Genomic DNA, 23,289 nt, shown 5'->3' on the forward strand with positions numbered 1-23,289 from the left:
CAAATACTTGGAAATTCACAAGGGGAATGTAATAAACCAGGATTCCCTTTCAGGTGGCTGGGCAAACACATTCATACACCATCGCACGTGGTGTTAGGCACGGGGAAAGTTTACATTCTTTACCTCACCGTGTGATGTTTGACGCATTACTCATGGCGATTTGTTTAAACCTTTCATTGATCTACTTAAGACGTACATGTAACCCACGCAAATTAATCGAGCGAGAGAAATGCGGCGTGATTATGAACAGAGAGCAGGTGACGAAACATTCTTCGAAGGGCTTAGGAAAATCACAGAACCGGAAGCCAGCCTCCCGGTCGACAGGGACTTAAATTTGACTTACCAAGTAGGATTCAGGAGCAGCAACCACTACGTCGCTTCCTACGTTCAGTCGTCGGCCTCAGGAGTTAACCTCTTGCTGGATGTCACTTTTGCTGCGCCCGTAAACACTTGCTGGAAAAAGTGTGGTATATGGGTCGCTCGGCCGTTCGTTCCACCACGCTGCTTCCGAGAGACAAGTCAAGCGCCCGTGACCAAAGGCAGCTCCAAATCTGTTGCAAATTTCTAGACTGTTTTTGTCAGGTTTTCTGGGAGTCATAGCCCCTTCATGATAGGTTCTCCGTGATTTTTCACAATCCCCTCATATCAGAATACTACCTGATATCGGATCCATGCAGCAGAGCCCTTTTTGAGATGGTGATAGTTGCTGTTGGTCCACAAAAACCTGTCACTGGACGTCCGTTAGAAGTAAATGGCAAGGAAGTGAGAGCGGTCGGAGGGGCAGTACGTACTCTTCACACTATAAACATTATTTCCCAGAGGCATTATTTTGTACTTGTTGTTTCAGCTCCTACGTCTTTAATATCTTTGGATTACATAGTAAATGCGTTTTGTTTTCTTTCTAGACACAAGCCAAAGACGCAGGCAAAACGTACAATTTGGTCCAGGGTAATGTAGACGTGCAGGACATAACAAAGAATCGAAAGCAAAGATCAAAGAAGAAAGAACTCAAAGCAAACATTGATAATTGCAGTGAAATCACGACCGTGACTGTCCATCATCAACCTGATGGAGACAAACTCCCTGAAATGCCAGTTAGTATTTACAAGACCAGACGGTACTACATCCTAGGAACACAGCCATCTCATAACCGTCACCGTCAGAACCTCCGATCTACTGCACGAAAGCATGCAAGTACGAAGGCTGAACTAACGAAAAGTAACGTTACTGCAAACATGGCTAGTAAGATTTCAGGAATTCGAGTTCAATACTGCGAATTGAACATTCCGAAGGTACCTATATGTTGAACAATAATATGCATTAGACGAGAGGCAAGTTCACTCGCCACTTGGCTCCATTAACTGGCTCTGCCTAGGACTATGTGTGTTCGCGCACCTTACGTCTGACTGATAACCAGTAAATGGATTCCTGACATGTACGAGGCGATTACGAATAATAGGCGACCTCTGCCAGTGAAAGAACGCTGAAAAACTGGGCCAACAAACGCTACATGGAGACGCAGGCCGTTATAAGCTTTCACTTATACCTACAGTTCTTCTTAAGAATGACTGTTAACCAAAAATCCTGCTGAACCTAGTTCCGTAACAATGAAACCGGAGTGGAAATTCATTCGCGCGTCCATGTTTGCACAAACATGGCCGTCATTTACTTGACTACTGGGGCACAACAGATAACTCAAACTCTTGTTAACGGCACAACTACTGTAAAACATTTGCACTTTTCTGTTTACATGACCCATTCAGTGTCAAACTCCTCCCATCATATCCTTTAAGCTTAAAAACAGCCGATCACATAGAGTGATTAGTATGTAAAAGAATACTAGACTTGTGCGCCTTAGTTGTGCGAGGCAGAATGACCCCCGAAACGTTGGTAAACATCTACCATACTACACGGCGCAACAACCCAGAAGACAGAAATCTTCAACTTCCGGGTTGCATAAAATGCTAATAACAGTTTATCGCAAGTAGCTCGGCGACATTAGATTCTCAGAACAGACTGTTCCATGGCGATAAACCTCCAACCTCTAACTTAACACATTAATCATCTTCTATAAGTTTACATTGCCAGAAGGCTGTCAGAAGTAACCTCAAAGTACCAGATGGATTTCATAGTTACAATTTGTAACACAAGAAAGACTGAAGCAGAATTTGTATGTTCGTTCATGATCACCTAACTTCAAACCAAATAACACGTACATACAGTTGCTATCGACTGGTTACAATTTTTTGACAGCACCCGAATCGCTATAGCGTGCTGAAAACCCCTGCGCTAGGCAGTTAATGTGCATGTCAATTCGGCTTGCTAACCTACTCGCCATGACTTAATTGCCTTGATGGCGGTGTTCTAATATTGCTAAGACCTAGATTGTAGAGACCGGAAATTCAGAGCCTCAATAACGTAGTTCCTGCTTCTAGTGTCACATGCAACTAGCATTCCAAGCAGCAGGTAACTTGCACCGATAAATGTTGCCATTCGCATTGAAACTGTTATTGTAAAAGGCTGCATTGCGAGGTTTATGGTAAGACACAGAATCATGTACAATGTCGTAACAATATCACATCTTGGTATCATATCTAGAGCTTTAGGATAAACTTCGTTTCTGAGGAAACTAGACAAAAAAAATGAATTTACAATTTCGTGAAAGGAACAGATATGGTGAGGCCGAAATTACGAGGCAATTAGTCGAAATATTTCTGGAAGGACTGTGAAATCGGCGAGTTTAATTCTATTCTGTCGACACTGGTCAGTATTCTAACAAACTGGTCTGCTTATGGTCTGTTCGTCCCTCTACTACGCCACCCGCGTAAGACAGAAGACGGCACTTTGACCTGTAAACCAGCTACCGACTAAACGATGGACTAATAAGGGTGACCGCTGCACGAGATCTGAGGTTCTTACGACAGTGATGATCGGTGTCGATGTCGGTCTTCTGGGCCGCGACGTCCCGAGGTCTTCTAGGTGGGTTCCAATGTCTCGGAAGAATATATTGCCTCCACGCGTGCCTTTAGATGTAATCTCGTCGTTGGATACGGCTCTGTAGAGGCTTTTTTTTTTGAAAAGGAATAAAACCGAACAGAACGGAAGTTCATCCACCCCTGTCAGTCGACCTTGACCCACATAGTACGAGGGGAGAAAAGAACCGTTGTTTCCATGGGGGGCTCCGTCCTCCTGCCAACTACTAAAACGTGTGCCTGTATCGCTTTTCAGTTAGCGGAGCTGTTGGATCAGGCACTTGGAGACAGAAACACTAGGAGAATATCACGCATGGAATAACTGATAAATGAATACAAAAGCCTGAAGGAAAGCGTGTAGATGAGAGGATAATATTAAAATGTATCTTAAACAAATAGGATATAACTATGTGAATCGATTCATGTGAATCAGGGTAAGGACTAGGGGTACTGAAACTTCGGGCTACACACAAAGCGACTATTTATTGGCCACCTGAGCAAATACTAGCGTCTTAGAATGGACTCAGTAGCATGGAATTAATTACAGACTAAGTATTTTCACAATAAAAACTAGAGGAACGAAATTTTCTAGTTTAGCATGACCGTGTCATTATAACTCCAAGTTCTGAGTACGTTTCTTGATCACATTGTGATATTTGTCGATGTTGAAGACGGAGGTAAAATGTTCCTCCGAAACGTCGATATCTACCGAGCCCACACAGCGATACAATCCAGATGCCCAACATCGACATGAAAATCTCGTCTCAGAATAGTTATTTATTTAATCGAAAGCCCCAGAGCTACCATGAAATCAGAAAGTTCATTATAAAACCTCGTCATCTTGCCCTACACAGGACGCTACGGTAAAGATACTCAGAATCACAGGAGCGTAACATTCAGCTTCAATATGACAGAGGAAAAAGTTGTAATTGACCCTGGAGTGCATAGTTGGTAAGTTGAGACTCAAATGGTCAAAAAACCCTCCGAGCTTATCGACCATTGTTCACAAAGGCTAGACACTAAAACATATCCGGAGCCAGTTTAGTCCACAACTTCAATCTGTATTTATCCAACACCAATTTTAATAATATTCTCGTTCTCATTCCTGTCCTAAGCAGATATTTGTCGTTTTACAGAATTTATATGCATTTTTATTTCCCACCTGCCTCACAGCCCTTTGATTAACTGTCGTACCAATATTCGGTAACGGGTGCAAATTATAAAGCTCCTAATTATGGAATTTTCCCCATCTGCTTTTTGTTAGATCAAATTTGTTCTCAAATATCTCCAATCAGTGTTACTCTCCTTCGAGCGAAAAACCAATTTTCACACCCATTAAACCTGAGTGCTCTGGTATTTTATAAGCACACAATACGGGTCCCCCACGCAAGAATGTGGCGACTGAACATGGGGTCAGTAGGTCTTTGACACAGTGGGTGTGACCTGAAATTGTTCGTCAGTTACTCATTTACTCGTGGGTGCACGTTCTTTCATTACTGTTCTGCTCGTCTTCCTTGGCCTTCAGCTCAGCCTTTTGATTGTGTTCGAAGACTTCCTTACGTTGCAACAAGTTCTTGGAAAAGAGAAACTTATAATGCCCGCTTCACTTCTGATGCTTCAACGATGAGGGTAACAAGAAATACAAAGTGAAAAAGTACGAAATGCTATCCATTTATGTGCACAATATAAATTAAATGCAGTATAAAGTCACACTCCGTTAAACCTTCATATACAATCTTGGTGTTTCGCACCGTCGCCATGTTTGCCACATTTGACATAAAAACAATTCCATACAAAATTTGTTGGCGTGTTTATGATCCGTCTTAACAAAAACATCACATACCTAGACGCAAACAACAAACAAAAAGATACACAGCTTTCGTGCTGCCGCCATGTTCATATTAGTGATGACAGAAAACTAACAGCACGTAAAGTTACAAACGTTGTATGACCTCTGGCAGCATTCCGTTGCCAAGAATCATCAAGATCCGATAGTCCATACAGAGTTTTCGGGCAAAACAAACGTTTTGATTTACCATTAGTATCAAAAGTTTGCATAGAACCTGGGACATTTTCGAATTCTCAGGCTAGTACTCTAATCACGAAATCGCCAGATCACCACTAATACAAGAAGAGTGGCAGAACTCTGTTAGTACAATTAAACAAATTACTTGAAGACGGGAATACAGCCAACTCCCAAAGCGTCGTGTATATCAAAGGCACCTCAGACAACGGAATGCCCAACCTTCCGATGCAAAAAGCGATGTCATAGTAACACTCACCACAGAACGGGATGCCCTCGGGCGTCCACACACCGTCACGTCCACAAACTCGGCGCGCCGGTCCAAGCAGCTCGAAGCCTCGTTCACAAGAGTACGTGGCCACAGTCTCAGGCCCCAGCGAGTCATCCGAGAAGAACACTGAGGAATGAGCAGGAGCACCCGGGAATCGGCATCCCTTGCTACCAGCCGCACAGCCTGCTGGGAAAAATACACGCGTTACATCTCTGAACACAAAACGATACGCAACCGTTTAGAACAAAACGAAGTCCCTGAGCCCCATTTTATAGAACCCGGAACCCACTCAATTCCGAGGGCCTATTAACATTTCATAAAATGCTAGATTTTGTGGTAAAGCGTTGTCCCCCCCAGCCAACAAGATGGAGAACAGTTCTGTGTCAGCTGCCCGCGTCTGTTTATTTAACACAGACCTACAATATTTGGAACTTCTTTCCATGCGGTGGAAGTTATTTCTTCCAACGTCCAACAACTTTTGTACATTATCGTTAACTATGCCAACGAATTTCGATTCTAAGAGGATCTTCATCAGTGTTGCAACATGCCCTATTCTATCTGTTGGTTTAAGGTGACCAGTGGTCATCAACTGGTGGTCCCCAAACTTGTACCAAGTACGTCACGAGGCTTTGAAATAAAAATAAAATAAAATCACATTATTATCCATAGTTGGTTATGCTTTACTAATTACTTAAAACTTCATCATCTTTCTGCTTTACAATTTTTTTATTTTTATACAATAAATGGCGTTACGTAAAAATGGTGTACTCGTACGCTCATAAATGTAGTTTTCTGTCCTAATTAAAGTATGCCGCGACCACCAAAAGTTGAGAACCACTAAATTAGACATTGTTTTATATAACCATTTAAAATTATAAGTTAAAATCGCCGAAATCATTAAAACATATCAATGTTCATAAAGGTACCTTACTTCAGATTCTCTGTGCTATTAACTTCTTGATATATGTACATTATAATTCATAATAGTTCATATATGCAGGCATGCGTATAATACTCGTCACTAAGTGCTTAGTTCCGATGGATTTCCACGATCCATGTTTATTCCTTACAGTTCAGCCACTGGGTGCACTCGTTGTATGATGACGTGTCCTGTTACCACTACCCTATCTGCTGGAATTGTATCCCCTCCTGACCTTCTACTGAACTGGGGCTACAACCCTAGTTTTTGTATTTCTGTGTGACTGTTCATACCTTACCCCATTGGTTTATAGATGAATTAGCCTCACTGCTACCAACATTCCTGTTTAACCATCATTCGTCAGTAAAACTCAAACGAAACATTGACCTCCGTGTTACGTTGTCCATTAATCGATATTTTTTCCCCGACATTATAGAATTAACATTTTTCTTTCACATCCATTTTGACGTCTTTAGTTTCAACTTTTAATACTCATAATTAGTTGGACCGGAAAACGCTGATTATTTAAAATATGTTATGCACACCTCGATTTGTCATAATTATACCATATATCTGTAATACGATCCTTAAAAATTCCTACCAGTCTGTCTTATGTAATTATGACAAATATTGAAGGACAATATGAAACTAGATGTCAGTGTAAGGCGTAGGCTGGATTAGATTGGCTAAAGGTAAGGTTCAATGGGGCATGCTCTTGGTGCACACACTGGACATTCGGTTCTATAAAAGCAGGTTAGTCTTTGAGAAAGTGCATAAATATGAACTTCTGAATCAATACCATATTGATAAGAAAGGCGCGGCTAATCCGGGGGCGAGGGGATTGAGGAAGATCATAACCGCCTCACTTCTACCGATTCCAAGTTTAAGCTTAAGATAAACTTCCCGTTTCTGTTCTTTACAAGTTCACACAAATGTTAACTTTAGTAGGATTTCAGGTTTTTCCGGCGATGAGTCTGAAGATGACTGTATTCTGGAGTGTTGCTATCGCCCTGATGATGGAGGCAGCAGTGACCTCTGGAAACGTTGGTAACCTTCTACCAGACTACACGGCGTTACAACCCAGACGATAGCCAACTTCGTGTTAATTTTAATTAATCACATTTACACTTTAAGTAGGTATTTGACAAGCATTTGGAACTTAAAAATGGGACATCTGGGACCGTGGATGGTATGCAATTTCAGAACTGAGTCGGTCCGCAAATTTGGCTTGCGTGATGAAGATAGAGAAAGGAGAATTTATGCTTCTGAAGAGAGAGTGAACAGCGAAATAAAAGCAAGTACCCCCAGCGCTGGATGGCCTCATGGCATCCCGTTAAAGTCACCGCTTACAAGGAGTTACAAAAAACACAGAGCCCGAAAGACGCTTGTAACTATGAGCACATTAAAACAAATTAATTTCTTCACACTGCCATCTGTGGTATTCAGTTAACAGGATAACGGGCCTTCCTTCCATCGATTTCACTGTTATCTGCTGCCAGTGGTAAGAAATTTGTCTAAAAGTCAGCTCTTTCTTCCACGCCGCACTCGTTTCTTGCAGGCATTTATGCATCCACATTCCTTCTCTGTAGGTATAACGTAAGAGAATTACGTAATAAATTTAATTTTGATAGCGGGCCTTTTCAACACGCGATAGAAATGTTTTCATGGGGGATTAGCCTACCGCAAGATCTCTACCACAACACAACATAGCACAACAAAGGGAAATGCAGAAACGTAAATATGGCCCTAGTGGAAATCGACACACAGTTCCAAAAACTGTGAATCCCTCTCAACCACAGGATCATTACAGCTTATTAAATACACAACAAAAAAGAATTTACTGGAAAAAAGTAATCGACACTTTCCATTCCTGAACATTTCCCATCCCCTGTATATTGTTTCAATATGGCGAATGTAACCCCAATGTGTGTACTAACTCCATGACTTACAGTCTTTTTTGAGAAGCTAATATTCGTGAAGTCGGGCAAGAGATTGCTTGCTTGCCTTTTATCGAACCCGAAATGTCATTAAGGTACTGACTACAAACCCCGGCTCCCTATCCTGGGCCAGATTATTCCAATCTTCACATCCCATTTCCATAAAATTCGTCTTAATATTATCATTCATTATATCTCCCAAGTGATCTCGTCCCTTCAGGTTATCAGACGAAGGCTGTGTATAGGCCTGTGCATTTGTTTTCTCCCTTACGCTCCGCCTACATTGTCCCCTTGATTTCATCATCCTAACAATACCTAATGATCAATACAAATTGTGGAACACCTCAATATGCAACTTTCTCTAGACTCTCATTACTCCCCCTCCCCACTCTCTTACGACCGAATATTCTGCTGAGAATCCTCTTCTCAGACATTCTCAATGCTGATCCCTTTCTCTGAGAGACCCTTGTACCTTGTACGGGAGCCAAATATGGAAGAAGCGTACAGTTACTGGCTGCCAGGTGACGGATAACCTTCCGTTCGTTTTCTGTACAGGTGCCAGCGCATTCAACTCCAGGTGATATCACCAGTCTTGCAGTTTGTATAAACTAGCAGCTCAGTGTGGGAAAATGGAGTGTACTTTTGGACTATTTGGTGGAAGAACCCGATGGCTCACCACCTCACATAAATGTCACCCCTGGGTATCACCCTGAGAAAATTCAATCCATCCCATTCCACCTCAACCTAATTCCTTAAAATTAATTTTAATGTTATCCTCTCGTCTTCATTTTATCTTCCATGCAGCCTCTTTCCAGCTAACCACCTTCACGGAGCAGTGTCCTTCAGCTGATAATCTCTCCTCCTACGTAAATCTTCTTTCTGACAAGAGCCGTATTTTGAATCCTATGCTCGGCCTCTTCGAATGAGTCTACACCCTCATGCCTCACACCAGGTCCACGGCAATTTGAAGTCAGGAGTCGACTGAGGAGGCCATGGGCCATGGGCCACTCGCCTATTGCCGGCTGTGGTAGTCAGAGCAGAGGAACTGCTCGCGTCACCAACACAACCCCAAGGGACAGAGTTATTTCAAAGGCTAATATTTACCCAGTGGCTCAAGAAATTGCCCGCCTAATTGTGCCGAAACGTTCACCATCGTTTTCACAAGAACCTGACCAGTTTCTCTACGGCACCAAAATGTTATAAACATGAAATAAAATCCACCAGCCTGTGTGATTATTTGCATTACTAAGCATACATACGTGTATAATGGGCTTTGTGCGTTATTTGCATAAATTTAATTCATAAATGAGAGACACTGTTTGTCCGTCCACTCCATTTCCCAAACCAGTAAATTAATCGAGGAATCGAGATTAAACAAACTTCTGTTGGGTTGTACAGCCGTGTAGTATGGTAGATGTTTACCAGCGTTTCAGACATGTTTGGTGCCTCCATCATCATGGCGCATAGTCACCCACCTCCTCTCATAATATTTTTCAATAGAATTCAACACTGTCTACAGAATATATATTGTTCGGGGAGAAATAAACGGTTTATATTTTAGGCTGTGTTACGAAATGGTGCAGGTCTTGTATAGGGTGCCCTTCTGTGAACACGGTGAGGAACCACCGGTTTTCATAAAAAATGGGGAATTGTATTAGATGAGCAAATATCAGGTTCTCAAGTACTCTGATTCATGGAGTCAGTTACATAGTATCAGAGTACGGAAGCTTTTGGCATTCCTCTAATGAAATACGCTGCCAGTATCCAGCCCGTTATGGCCCCTTCAAGCAGCACATTGTTATGTGAGGAAAGAATATGACGGTGCAGGACCGTATTTGGTAATCTGGAGACACGGATTGTTAGCGGTGAGCGAGAGGTCAGTGACTGTCCCGAAAGACTTATATAATTGGTAATGCTGCTGGCCTATGGAATGTTGAAACCAAAGGCCGCCTGCAAGGACTGAATGGACAGCAACGGAAGTACCACTTTCTCAACTCCAGAGAGAGCCTAAAAACTTATTATTATTATTTATGAGCGGCAAGAAGGCAATATATACCAGAATACAGGACTCAACATTCCAGAATACAGCAATGTCCACAGTCGTTGCTGTGAGAAAATTACTTCTCAGTCAAGTGATGAGATCACTTAAAACTAAGAAGTATATGAGAGCATACAACAATTAAAATGTGTTTTAAACGAATAAGATGTGCGAATCGCAACAACAGAATTTAAACACGACATTGAAAAATTAACAAAGTAAGAACAGCTTTAAGTATCTCAGTAATGATGAATCTTTTAAAAAAAATCACTGCAATAGCAGACCTAATTTATTGGTATTCGAATATACTGCCATAGCGGTTCAATAATTTGCAGTCATTTATGTAATCTTGCAACTTACGAGTTGATTTGAAGGGATGAACGTGGCACCAGGTCGGGAAAAGGTTGAGACCCCTGTTCTAAACGTTGTTTCAGAATTTGTTTTGAATTTAAATAGGTGAGAGGGGCGAAAAGACTGCACTTAATAAGAATATAGATTCCTACTGGGAATAACTTTCAGGCGCACTGGAATAAAACACAGAGTACAAAGTACAAACGCACCTAATGACACATAAAATTGTCAGCTACACTAGCGATGTGTATGCAAGGACATACGATCTCTGAAACTACTTAAAAACAAGAAGACATTCCAGCAGATGAACAAATCTGACTTCTGAACTTCAAGGACTCAATTCTTGTGGAAGAGGATGGGGAAGAAGGAGAACGCTGGATGAACGTAAGGACGGAAATACAGGTACAGGTAGATCGATTAGGAAAGTTCAGCTTACTTAATCGCTTCACATTTGGATTGTCCTGTTTACGTTTGGCAGAGGCATACCACAGAGTTCATGTTAGTCTTCACCTTTGTATGCCATTGTGAAGGTTCAGTCCGCCTGAAAACTAGGCCTCGCGCTGTGCGCTGACCTAGAGCCAGCCGTTTTGCACGTTCCGCTACAAACTGCAACGTCGTTATGCAATTTCATACTTCGTCTTTGTTTACAGACAAACTGACATGTTCTCGTCACACAGACTCTAAGTTCTCATACTCAAAGGTAATCGCAGTGCTTCGTCAGTTAGCCTTCAATAGCCTATGAGGTATGGAATTTAGAAATATTGTATAGTTTAAACGTGAGACAGGAATCACATTTACACGGAGAATAATCCTTTCTGAAAAGCTAATAATCGATCACCCATTAAAGAAATTCGCCACCTTTTATGGAACCCGAAAGTTCACTACGATAACCCGCCCATGGTCCCGGTGAGTCAGTTGAATCCACTCCACACCTTCGCATCATACTTCCTTAAAATCAGCTTTAATATTATCCCCTGATCCGAATCCAAGAGACAGAACTCACAGCTTATCAAACGTCTGACTTCCCTGTTTGGGGCGGAAGTGTTAGTCTCTTTAAGAATGTGCTGCCTCCATCATCAGAGATCCCTGAAACGTCGGTAAACTTCTACCAGAATACAAGGCGCTGCAACCCAGGAGACAGTCTTCCTGGGACAATTTAACATGCCTCTCCGTAAAGGTGATATTAGTTTGAACGGGGCTTTGCAGTAAACCACAGACCGGACTGTCACCTGTTGCAGAGCAACTTGAACAGGGAAACGGCGAGAGACGAATCCATGAGGCAATGCAACGAATAAGATGTTTATTCGTCAGTAATTAAAGGTGGACAAATCGTCTCGTGTTAATTAAGACGTCAAATGATAACGACCAATATTCTTAGGAGCCTGCAGTTATTATTCTCTTATTAACATGTTTGCCTTACACAGTTTTAGCCATAGTTTCGTTCCTGAAATAAATCGATAAATCGAAGACGTTTTCAGATTCAATGTTATTAGTAAGGGGGGTAGTTTCTGGATAAATGTTTTACAATTCCATGGGTTCAAATTATGCTCGGATCATGGATGTACGCTCACATTTTTATACTGCATTATCCTGTGTAAAGACCTTAGGATGGGCTGATCCTCTGTGGCAAAAGTCCTATCAGATATCTAATTAATTCATTCTTTCAGCATTAGTTCTCAATCGGAATAAACCAACGAGCCAAACACCGGATAGGTGAAAAAAGAAGCTATGGGCTATTATTATAACGTAGAAAAGATCTTAAAAACATATAACTACTGTAAACAAGCAGCATTAAACCATTAATTATTTATATTTGTTTAAATTTGTCAGTCTAATCACAAAAGTTCCTATTAAATATTAAAATATTACTATAATTAACATTAATTATTTATTTAATATGGCATATGCTTCTGAATATCACAAACGTGCTCATAAAGACGACGGCGGTCTATGGAGGTTAATTGCAAGACTAAGTATGACAATTAACAGAGCCTTTCTCCTAAATAAGTATGTGAGGTGCAGGAAACTGAATAGAACCGCGTGTATGTGGAGACGTAGAGTGAAAATAGTGAACGTTTGTACATGAAATACATGCATCATCATACACCTGTAGGGCTAATCTTGTTTCTGTATCTAGCTATACGCTCAGCGAAGCGATTGTCACTGTGGAGCCTGAATGGGGCCTGACACACAAGTTCCGCGGCACCCATTCTCAATTACACTCGACAATATTAATCTCTTCACGAACCTTGAAAAGAGTGGGATGGAGAAAAACAAAAGCCAGAAAATTGTATGAAGCTCAAGTACCGTCAATCACATAGTTTAATGTTCCGGTGGCTTTCGGCGGAAGAGAAAGGCCGAACTTGTTTGACCTCACACTGTTTGCAAGTGATAAATTACGGGAATTTAGAGGTGGAATTCTTGATTATGTTGCACGGGTGGGTGGGTAGGTAGTGAATGATGGACTGGTGGAAATTCTTTCGGAAAATGGCAGAAATTTATTAGGTTGAAAAGAGTCTGCATTTTTGAGTTCATGTACATTTTACTCATTTCCAGCTCGCAGTGTACTCAACTAAGCGGAAGCTTTACCCTCACTGTTTTTTAATGCTGTCTTACAATATATCATGTGGCCAGTCCACGACAGCCAGGAAGGGATGAAAGTGCATGGTCTAAACGAGGTGTTTGTTTATGCTAATAACACTAATTCGATGGGGGAATTAAGTAACACAAATAATAACGCACAAGTACTTAACCTTTACAAGGCAGCACAGATAATGGTTTAGAAGTATATACAAAACTAAACACACAGGAGTGTCACAAGAAACCGGAATCAGCAATAAAATCATATTTGACTATCGATGGTAATAATAAATAATTTTAAAATGTTTAAGCTTTAAAAAACGCGAGACCTATTTCACGTTTTACTGAAGACATCACATGGCATTATCATCTTTGCACTAGGCGATACAGGGCACGTTGAAACACATCTCGGCTTGACGTTCCGGCCGTCATTAGTTATGAATACAAGCACACTCACCGCGCTGCACCGCCAACAGCAACAGGACAGCAGTCAGTCTGTCACACCGCATCACTAACACGTCACTGTGCACACCAGCGCATCTGAGCACCAACTGACGGCCACTGACATGAATCGAGGGCAGCAGATGATGATACGCAAGGAGAATGGTGTGACGTCAGCTGCGTCTGAGCCAATGCTAGCGACGAGCAGTAACTGTACTAAAATGATGACGTTGCGCTTCAGACGTTCTGATTTTTTTTACGTTTTGTACGTACTTTTATAACACTTGTTATTTGTATACATTATAAGAAACTACCTGAATCTGAAATGATCCCGTGTGACACTAATGGGATTCAAGAAAGGTTGATTACAATATCACAACTTCATAGTCTATTATCTGTCATCGAGTGTGTGGCAAAGTCCCCATGTTCTCAAATTACACAGATAAATCAAAATTATTTTCAGGAAGAAGTCAAGAGCAGATTAAATATGAGGAGTATATGCTACCACCTTGAAGACACGAACATGATATATACACCGTGCTTCAGAATAATCTTAACAGTTAACCGTAATTTAATAGAAACCAATTGAAGACTGTTTTGTGCGGGTATTAATAAAAAATAGTTACAAACTTAAATAGACCTTATTCAATATAAGTTTAAAATAACGTTTTAACCAAACATTTACGACTTGGCGGCTCGCGATTTGAAACAAAGGATGAATGTAGACTCAGGTCTTAGCAAGGCTGACAACCTCTGCTCTAAGGCATAATCAGATGAGGACATACAAAAAGTTTATCTGTGGTGTTGTTCGATACTTCTTCGCCATACAGACACTGCGGTTTTAGAGTGAAAATATGAAATGCTCTTAAGAATTTGGCGCATCGTTACCATGATAAATAAGTTACGTGCAAGATTTGAGGTTTTTACAGCAGCAAAAATTTGGATTATATATATTCAGGGTTGGGACACAATGCAGATGATATGCGTGTTGTTACGTGTCTTCACCACGGAGATTGGCGTAATTTAAAACGACAGTTTTTTAGGCAGCTTAACCAACATTCTTGAAAGAATTATCATAATTTTCCAAGGAAAAGAATGTCAGATGTTTATATAACGGCGTGGACCGTTAAGATTGTTCATAGGAAGTGATCCACCTTTGACAAATGAAACCTATTCCTTGTTGAACGTGACCCGTGCTTGCTATTATCTTAAAAGTTGCGGGTCACTGCCACATTGCAATCACAAAACAATTTTAGTCTATTAACTTTGCAGATGTTTCTCAGCTTCGGTAGGCTTACTGTTAGGCCACTAGGATGAATAACGAGTTCCATGTGACTAAGTAATACTGCACCACCGAAAATATATGAACGCAGCTACTTTACTTTAAGCACGCACCAGATATAAAAGAAGCCGTAAGCTCTAATTTCATACCGTGTGACTAATTTGAATCGGGTAACATCTCGGAATTTGGTTATACTGCTTTCAGAACTTGTTTGTGCTGCAGGGTGTAACTCAAAGGACTCCTGATTGAGATGCTGACAGTCACCGAGAGTACACACACACACACAATTATTGAAACCAACTCACAAGAGCACCAAACTTCTAAAGTTGAAAGAAGGGTTTTACAAGATTATTTAATCATCTAAATATCGACATCTGAATATCATCAGGGACATTTTAGTTTTTAGGGATGTCACAGTGAATTTAGTCACACCACAATCAGAAATTCAGTGATCAGATTTCAAAAGCTCAATGTGTAACTTCAATGTCAGTTAAATCTACTGGTGCTGATAATACAGTTAATTAATCTGGGGCTTCATCACTGCAGTTCAATGTGATTCAAGTGTATCATTGCATGGTATGTGAAATTGGCACTACTGTAAATACTGTGTACCAGAGCATCAACAGGAGACCTGGTGTATTACTCTGATGAATCAGGTCACTCCAGCCACCAGTGTCTCTGATTTACTTCACCATTAAACTGATCACTAGCCAATGGCAAGCCTTCTTGATCCACCAGCCCTCACTGCAGAACACACCTGTAATTCTGATTGATCGACCTCGTGCTTACTGACCAGAGCTAGCAATGAGCAAGCTCTACTCGATTGCACTCAAATCCAGTTACGTAACCTACCATCTTGATTCTGGATATGGTTACAAAATGCCCCCGAGAGCAATCACACATCCAAAAAATGACAAAATAATTATACAACAGAAAACCTTCATAACCACTTTTCTGTTCCTGTCTTTTTGAACAGAAATGCTTTCATGTTAATGGGAGTTGATAAATGGAGAGTAAAAATGTCTGGTCTGTGAGAAGAACCAAAAAATGAGTCCTTTTGAATGTTAAGCTTCTTGCAGTGGCATGTAAATTATTAGTTGAATCATGTGCCTGAATTCTATTTATAAGAAATTTACAATCAGACAGAAGTTTACTGTAAATACAAAACTGCTCATCAACATCAGTGATGGGAGACATCGATCAAGACGCGTTGTGTCACAACATATAAAACCACATTACAATGAAGAAGAATTATATTTTATTCAAAGTAAAATATAAAGTATGTTTGCTTACATGAGATATCTGATCAAGAGCAGCATCTTTCATTCAAAGCACAGCAACACCACCAGATATTCTGTTCACACTGTGAAATTTTTCAATGAGAAGTCATCAAGTTGACATACAGCTTCAACAATTTCTTTCTTTGCTAACGAAATCGCTTACTTTTACCAGTCTTCCTTTTCCTGACAGAGTTCACGTTTATCAGACACAAAGAAAACACAGGGATAACCATATTTAACTTTTCCAACTATTTTATTGAATACACCAGTACATATTCACATTAGCAAACTTAAAGGAGCACATTATGTTACATCGAGCATTGGACTGGGAAAGAGGGAAGAGAAACTCATTTATCATATAAATATGTTATAAATACAGTGACATGCCTAAAGGCCTGCACATCTCATCTGCAATTGTCAATGAGTTACATACGACCTTTACATTCGGCATCTCGCTTCACAGTGGTGGTGGTGGTGGTACGACAGAAACTGTCTGCTGTCTTATCCTCAGATCACACAACAGTAATACCCCAACAATAACACAAGAAGCAATTGTTTGCTTCCAGAGCTCGCAAGTGTGCGCACGACGCACACAACATACACACAATCAGCAATGTATTGAAAGAAATGGTGCAAACAGAGCACATAAATAATTATCTTTGGCACTCAAAAATACCATATAAAGCATCAACCAGGGAGGACATGCTGTATCGGGTGACAAAATATAAACGAGAACTGTTTTATCACTGCACTTTCCTATGCTTGTACTTTGGTATTTAAGAACTATTATATACGGTTTCATAGTTGTCCCTTACATCAACACTGAATCCTTCAGTCACTATACAAGACTTTCAATGCTGCAAAGTTGTAACAACAATGAACCAAGCGCCATCACGAAACAATGTCAGACAAAATTAATGAAAGGAGAGCAAAAATATACCAAAGTACATTTGTTTAGAAAAATAGTATCAAGTTCCACTTGATAGTATATTCTCCACTGTTCCTCATGAAGGAAACTTGGGTTTTATCTAGAAAAGTGGCAAATGGGTCTTTGTTGTTAGATTCACATATATTTATAAACAAGAAAGTTCCATACTAACATTTTTAGTTTGCAGGTGGAGACAATTTCCAAAACCTTTCTTATGCACCGTATGGAATGCATAAAAATATGGTGTTTAGCAATTTAGAATATTGTTATATACCTTCTTTCCATGTACAACTTGGCAAAGAACTTTGAAGCAAACGTCACCAGAGCAGTGCCCAATTAACGAAATTTGCATTTATTCACCGACAAAGAAACGTGCTTCACTTCAGAAGGGTAAGCCAACATGTGCAAATTGGAGGGATTCTAAACTGCTTCAATACGTGTCACATTTCAATAAGATGATGATGTCTCTTCAAGATGCCCACAGAAATCATGACTCATAAGATCAAAACAATTTCTTGTGAAATATCAGGCCAGGTTAAGTCACATGCATACGATGGCACATACAAACACTTATAATTTGTCGTGTCTGTGTTATAAGAAAAGAAAACACCGCACTGCACAAAAGCACATGTATACATGCTGTGTCTCAAATTCTAAAGGATGGATGACTACAATGAAAGAAGTGACAATCTAGTGGAATTACACCCACTTGACAAATATTTACTGATTAACCCTCTGGAGCCCAATGGCAACTACATGACCCATCTGCCTCAATTATCGGTAACTCTTTGCTTTGTATTTATGGGTTTTATATAATTTACAACATAAACAGGGATTATATCAACAGCAGTAACAAACTGATCTTCATAAGGGTGAAGGGATGTGCTTTCTTTGTGGAACAGACTGAATTCTTAAATGAGTTATTATTATTCTTTTATAGTAAAAGTAATATATATGTATATAATTAATTTTTACAACATACAATGAGACACTGTCGGAAGTCTCATTCCTACATGATCAGTAACCCTATCTTATTTGATCAGAGATGGCTCTTATGTCGGGTAGGAATGATGAAGTCCATTCCTACCAGAAATTTATCTTGTTAAAATGCATTACTTTTGATTCTATATTAACTGTGACATGTAACAAGTTTTCAGAGATTAATAATGTTTAATAATGCTTATACACTGTTCATACATGTGGTTAACATATCTGAGTTTTATTCCATCCCTTTTGTATCAAGTGGGTATGGCACATACGCCATCTGTTCAAGAGGTTTGGATAAGCCATCCCCATAAGAATCGGACACGCGTGAATTTTATTTTACTTTAGCATGAATCTGAGGAACCTAATCCCCATGTTGGAGAAGTGTTTCAAACATCAAAGTAAAACACGCATATATCTGAAGATGATGACAAAGCCAGAAATTCTGCATCTGAATAGTGAGGGTGCCTGCTACAACTCCATGTGATAAGGCATGAAAAATAAATACATAAATTATATTACATTACAACACATCATACTAGGAGGCAAAAGAGACTTTTCTCCTAGCCTCTGCATCTAGACTGGCTCTGGGACCTATTCAGCCTATCCAATGGGAATGAGGGGCAATTTTCCTGGGCGTCAAGCAGCTGAAGCATGAAACTGTCCACTCACCTCCATCTAGCGCTGAGACCAAGGAGGAGTAGAGCTTTATCTCCACTAATCCACAGATCTTCACGGCACAGAGCTTAATAAGTTCCAGGATCAATTTATATTTACCTTCACAGCATAGATAAAAATATGATATATAATGAGAAGAAATCCCACCTCAGCTTCAGACAAAAAGAAGCTATGAATCTGAACAGAACCTACAGTGATATTATTCCGTCAACTGTTATACAATGTGTGAAAAACAAATTACCAACAGCCTTCACTTCTTACAGAAGCCAACAGTTTCAAGGTAATAATGACTTATTTGAGCTATAAAATTAGGTTCTTTACAGTGCAACATATATCTGCTGCTTCAGATGCAAGTCAAATGAAGCGGGAGACAAATTAAAATACACAAAAAGTCTCTCAAAATAAAGTACCAATTTCTGGACTGAGAGTTCACATGTTCTGAAAGTTTCTCTTCATATAACTGTTTAAACATTTAAAGCAGACTACATTTTAATTAATATACCGAGTTCATGCCAACTGCGAAAAAGCAGGTAAAAAAATGCAGTATACTAAAGAATAATTTGCATACACAAATGACCAAAAAAAAAAAGTTGCACCAGATTGTCAGACACATGTCAAGTTGTTCATGGAAAGCGAAGCAGATAGGGCGAAAGCTGAAATAAATAAGACATTAATAAAAATTTAAGTTGAAATATGTTTCAAGGTACTGTACATGATTTCTAAGCCACAGTATGTCATCTCTTGATCTCTACTACAAAACAGTAACATGACACATTACATTATCATAATTATTGCATTGATATACTATTCTAATACTTAGCATTTGATGTGTAACAAGATTGTATTTCCAGTGCCAGAAATTTACGCAGACATCCGGTAACTTTACGATCTACAGATATGAAATAAATGTGCCATTTAGGGTGATACCTGTTACCAAAATGAAGTTTCATGGTTTTTCTGTTTTTCAGACTTCACTAAAAGAAAATGTGTTGACATGATTTGATCACATTGTCAAGTGGTCAGAAAAATGGAAGGCACTTTACTACTTTTTGAACACATTTAAGCCAAGAATACTAACAACAATGGACATTCATTTCTACTTACATTTTTGCGTGAACTTTGCAGTACAACCTATTCATGAAAACATTCACAATAGGCACAAGTTGATGAATGCTATGTAAGTTGCTTGCGTCCACTAAGTATACAAATTTCTTATGCAAAAAATTGATTTATCAAGAATAGGATTGTCTACAAATTCACGGTACCACTTTTTAAATAGCTATTTTATTTTCCACTGATTTAATAAGCAAAACGAATTTCAAGGCCACTTCATTATAATTTACTTTTTATCACTTCTTTTGTTTGTGTGTCAACAATGTCTTCAATTCAATCTTGGCATACCCCAATGGCAGGCAGGAAGGCATTTTCAAATAATCCTACTAATTTTACTAGTAATATAAATTTTGTACATTAGTCCTAAACAAACAAATCACAAAAATAAGTATTGATATATTTTGTGATTCACTTCAAGCTAGTTTTGACTAGACTATACTGGCATCTACAGAAGGGTAGAAACAATACTATGTGAGATGCGTATGGTAAATGGAGACAACACAGCACATTAATACTTGCTACTGGACACCCACACTTTTGACTGGCCAACAGCAAGGCCTGCCACTACTAACAAACATGGAAAACGCACCACACATATCTTTTCTCACACATTCTCACTATTCCACAAAATATAAATATGTTGATAATATATATGTATATATTCTCTAAGTTTTGCAACTACTACTAAGACCTTACATTCCCTCACTTAGTGAGAATACTACTCAACACTCTTGAAAAGAGAAATAACCAACAGCAAGCACACTTCTTATTACATTTCCCTGTACTGTGTGCAAATATCAATATCTCTTGTATTGTTTTGTTTCAATTTCAAATGTCTGAAAATCTATTAAAATAATCCAAGATTGTTCAAATAATGTAACATATAAATTATATAAATCTCTAGCAATGTACAAAGTATCCAACATGATACCTGTAAAACTCGAAGGCGAGATTTAACTTTCAGCTAATGCCTCATACTACAGAGATATGAAAATAAGAAAACACTGATTGCATTTATTTTCCTAACAGTTGGTTTGTCCTAAAACAATGGAAATTCTGCACAATCAAGGATAATCAACCTGTCCTCAAGCTTACTGTGTTAACAAGGCTCACTATTGCCGACAAAGATAAAAAGCATTTCTTGTCAAAATTAAGTATTACTGCCTTACTTTCTGGACAGCAAAGTCAAGTTCTAAAAGGGGTGAATAAACTGATAGAACATGCTAAGGATCAGCATAAATCTGATACACTTAACACAGCATCAGGGTTCTAAATGCACGTCACAGATACTAAGACGTTAACCTTGCATACTATAATCAGTTACACGTTTTTTTGAAATTAATGGCACTAGAATTTATATATTGAACTCAGTTTTTTAGGAAGTCTTACTCTTCTATATATATATATATTTTTGGAAGTTTATGTTTTTATATCTCTATAATTCTGCTAGCATAAACAAGTCTTTTTTTGGACCTTGCCAAATCAGGCTACAAAATGGGTCATTTTCTTGATATTTTTTTTTGAACATCAGTATAATTCTAAAACTACTCTACATGATATATCACAATACAAATCAATACTTGCATGCTCTACTCATGCGGACTGCCAGTGATGGGCTCCACTTTCACGGTGATGGTTTCCTTGGGCTCTTTAACAAGACTGTCTGGAGAACTCAACTGTGGACTCTTAACAATGTCTTCAATGTCTTCCTGGAAGAGATTTTCAGGCCGAGGAGAGGTGAAGGTGGCTGTAGGCTTGTATGTCATGCCACTCACACCAATTCCCACTTCCACACTGCTCAATGCACCACTTGGAGTTGTTGGGGTAGGTGTAGCTCCACTGCTGCCACCTCCAAGTGGCGATGGGATGGGACTGGCAGCCACTGATTCTGCTGGACTGCCTGCCCTCAATTCTGAGCCCACAGGACTTGCAACATGAAGGCTGGAGCCCAATGGACTGGTCAATCCAAGACTAGGCATGCCACCATGTGTGGTACCATTGCTGGGGAGCCCCAAGCTGTTGCAGTGTCCTACCAGTCCACCCAGGCTGTTCACTAGTCCTACACCAGCATCACCAGATAGAGATGCATTGTGCTGTGCAGCAGCCACCATACTGCACATCTGCTGTCTCAGTCCCTGAGCTACCACAGCCACTGCTGCTGCAGCTGCTGCGCCTGGTGACACTGTTGGCTCTGGCCCATTACTGCACGACCCACCGGGGTAGTTCTGTACTCCCAGAGGTTCCTGACAACAAAGAGTTTCCTTAAAATTCAATGACGCATTCTGTACTTTTCAATACAATGGTATTTGCACTAAAGGGCTATAGGTTCTTAGTGATGCAGATCAACACAAACATACAGATAGGAAAGAAGAATCAGGGCCGTACCGAAGGTAATGAATACAGTAAAATTGGGAATAAGAGGGCGGAAATATTGTCACTAAAGTTATAGAACCATTAGCGGCATCTTTCCACTCTATCATCAACGCAAAATTTGCACATGCGCGCACCCCATATTTTCCCAGGATGCATTGCGAGAAAATGGCTGACTTTGGCATGTTCTTTCGTGAATGTGGTGTCATTAAACTTCTTGGGACAGAGGGGGGAAACTCAGCAGGAATCATCTACAAGGAACTTTGTGGTGTGTATGGTAATGCCAGCAGTGTCTGAAGGTGGGTGAAACAGTTTAAGCACGGAAAAACGGACATCGCCGATGGGCCGTGTTGCGGTTGACCATGAACTGCTGCAACTCTGCGCAACAAGCAGAAAGTCGAGCTCATCAAACAAGAACGAAAGAGTTTGCGAGACCTCACACTGCACGCCTGACCTTGTAGAGAATTCAAAAGAACGGTTGGGAACTGTTCTCCCATCCACCTTATAGTCCGTATTTGGCCCCCTCATTCTACCACTTGTTCGGACCTTGAAAGATCACCTGAGAGGTCAACACTACGAGATTGACGAGGCAGCCCAGGAAGCCATGTGAAGCTGGTTGCGAGAAGCTGGAACAGACTTCTTCAAGATTCTGCAACGCTGGCAGAAATGCTTAAATCGGGATGGTAATTTTGTATAAATGTAATAAAAATGCCGTTATTTTGCTGACATCATTTGTTTTCGTATGTACACCTTCGTTTCATTCTAGGAAAAAGAGCTCATTACCTTCAGTAGGGGCCCGTGTTTTGGAATGATACAAGTAAGAGATCAAGTCATACATGACTGAGATAAGGCACAAAATGTGGTCTACAAGATCAGATTGCAAGTGACATTATTTATTGATTGAATCCTTTTAAGTGTCACCATTACTGCAGAATTATAAATTTAAATTTACAATGCCAGTCATAAAACTAAACAAGTGAATGCATATTGTATCTGGCTGGGTGATGCCACACAGAGATTCCCCAACCAGTCACTCCCACAAACAGAAACATCAGTAGGTGTTTATATAATGTGCCTGTTCCTGCTGTCCAGTTTTAATCAAACTTGGAATGTGCTCACAAA

General features: G+C 39.9%; 2 protein-coding genes across 16 annotated transcripts in view; both read right to left on the reverse strand.

The window, feature by feature from the left end:
• LOC110827692 (sushi, von Willebrand factor type A, EGF and pentraxin domain-containing protein 1) overlaps positions 1 to 13,680 on the reverse strand; it is a 44,821-nt gene extending 31,141 nt beyond the window's left edge. For 3 of the 6 annotated variants that reach the window (XR_002542458.2, XM_087352106.1, XM_087352107.1), the window contains exons 1-2: positions 13,549 to 13,679; positions 5,255 to 5,449 (exon numbers count right to left, since the gene is read on the reverse strand). Coding sequence is in view for 5 of the 6 variants with exons in the window: in XM_087352106.1 (XP_087208232.1) it covers positions 5,255 to 5,449; positions 13,549 to 13,600 (247 nt within the window). In the remaining variant the exon portion in view is untranslated. Of the gene's footprint in view, positions 1 to 5,254; positions 5,450 to 13,548 lie in introns of all 6 variants that reach the window. The other 3 variants (XM_022059571.2, XM_022059570.2, XM_022059574.2) reach the window with 1 other exon arrangement.
• Positions 13,681 to 16,320: 2,640 nt separating this feature from the next.
• Positions 16,321 to 23,289, reverse strand: part of LOC110827709 (protein bric-a-brac 1) — a 456,379-nt gene continuing 449,410 nt past the window's right edge. For 9 of the 10 annotated variants that reach the window (XM_087352109.1, XM_022059610.2, XM_087352108.1 and 6 more), the window contains one exon: positions 16,321 to 22,058. In XM_087352109.1, the coding sequence (XP_087208235.1) occupies positions 21,387 to 22,058 (672 nt within the window). In that variant the 3' untranslated portion in view covers positions 16,321 to 21,386. The remainder of the gene's footprint in view (positions 22,059 to 23,289) is intronic. The other variant, XM_022059621.2, reaches the window with a different exon arrangement.

This window comes from Zootermopsis nevadensis, unplaced genomic scaffold (genome assembly GCF_977971745.1).
Source record: "Zootermopsis nevadensis isolate Lab colony 2312 unplaced genomic scaffold, Znev_1.0 Znev_ptg000020l, whole genome shotgun sequence".
NCBI lineage: Eukaryota > Metazoa > Arthropoda > Insecta > Blattodea > Termopsidae > Zootermopsis > Zootermopsis nevadensis.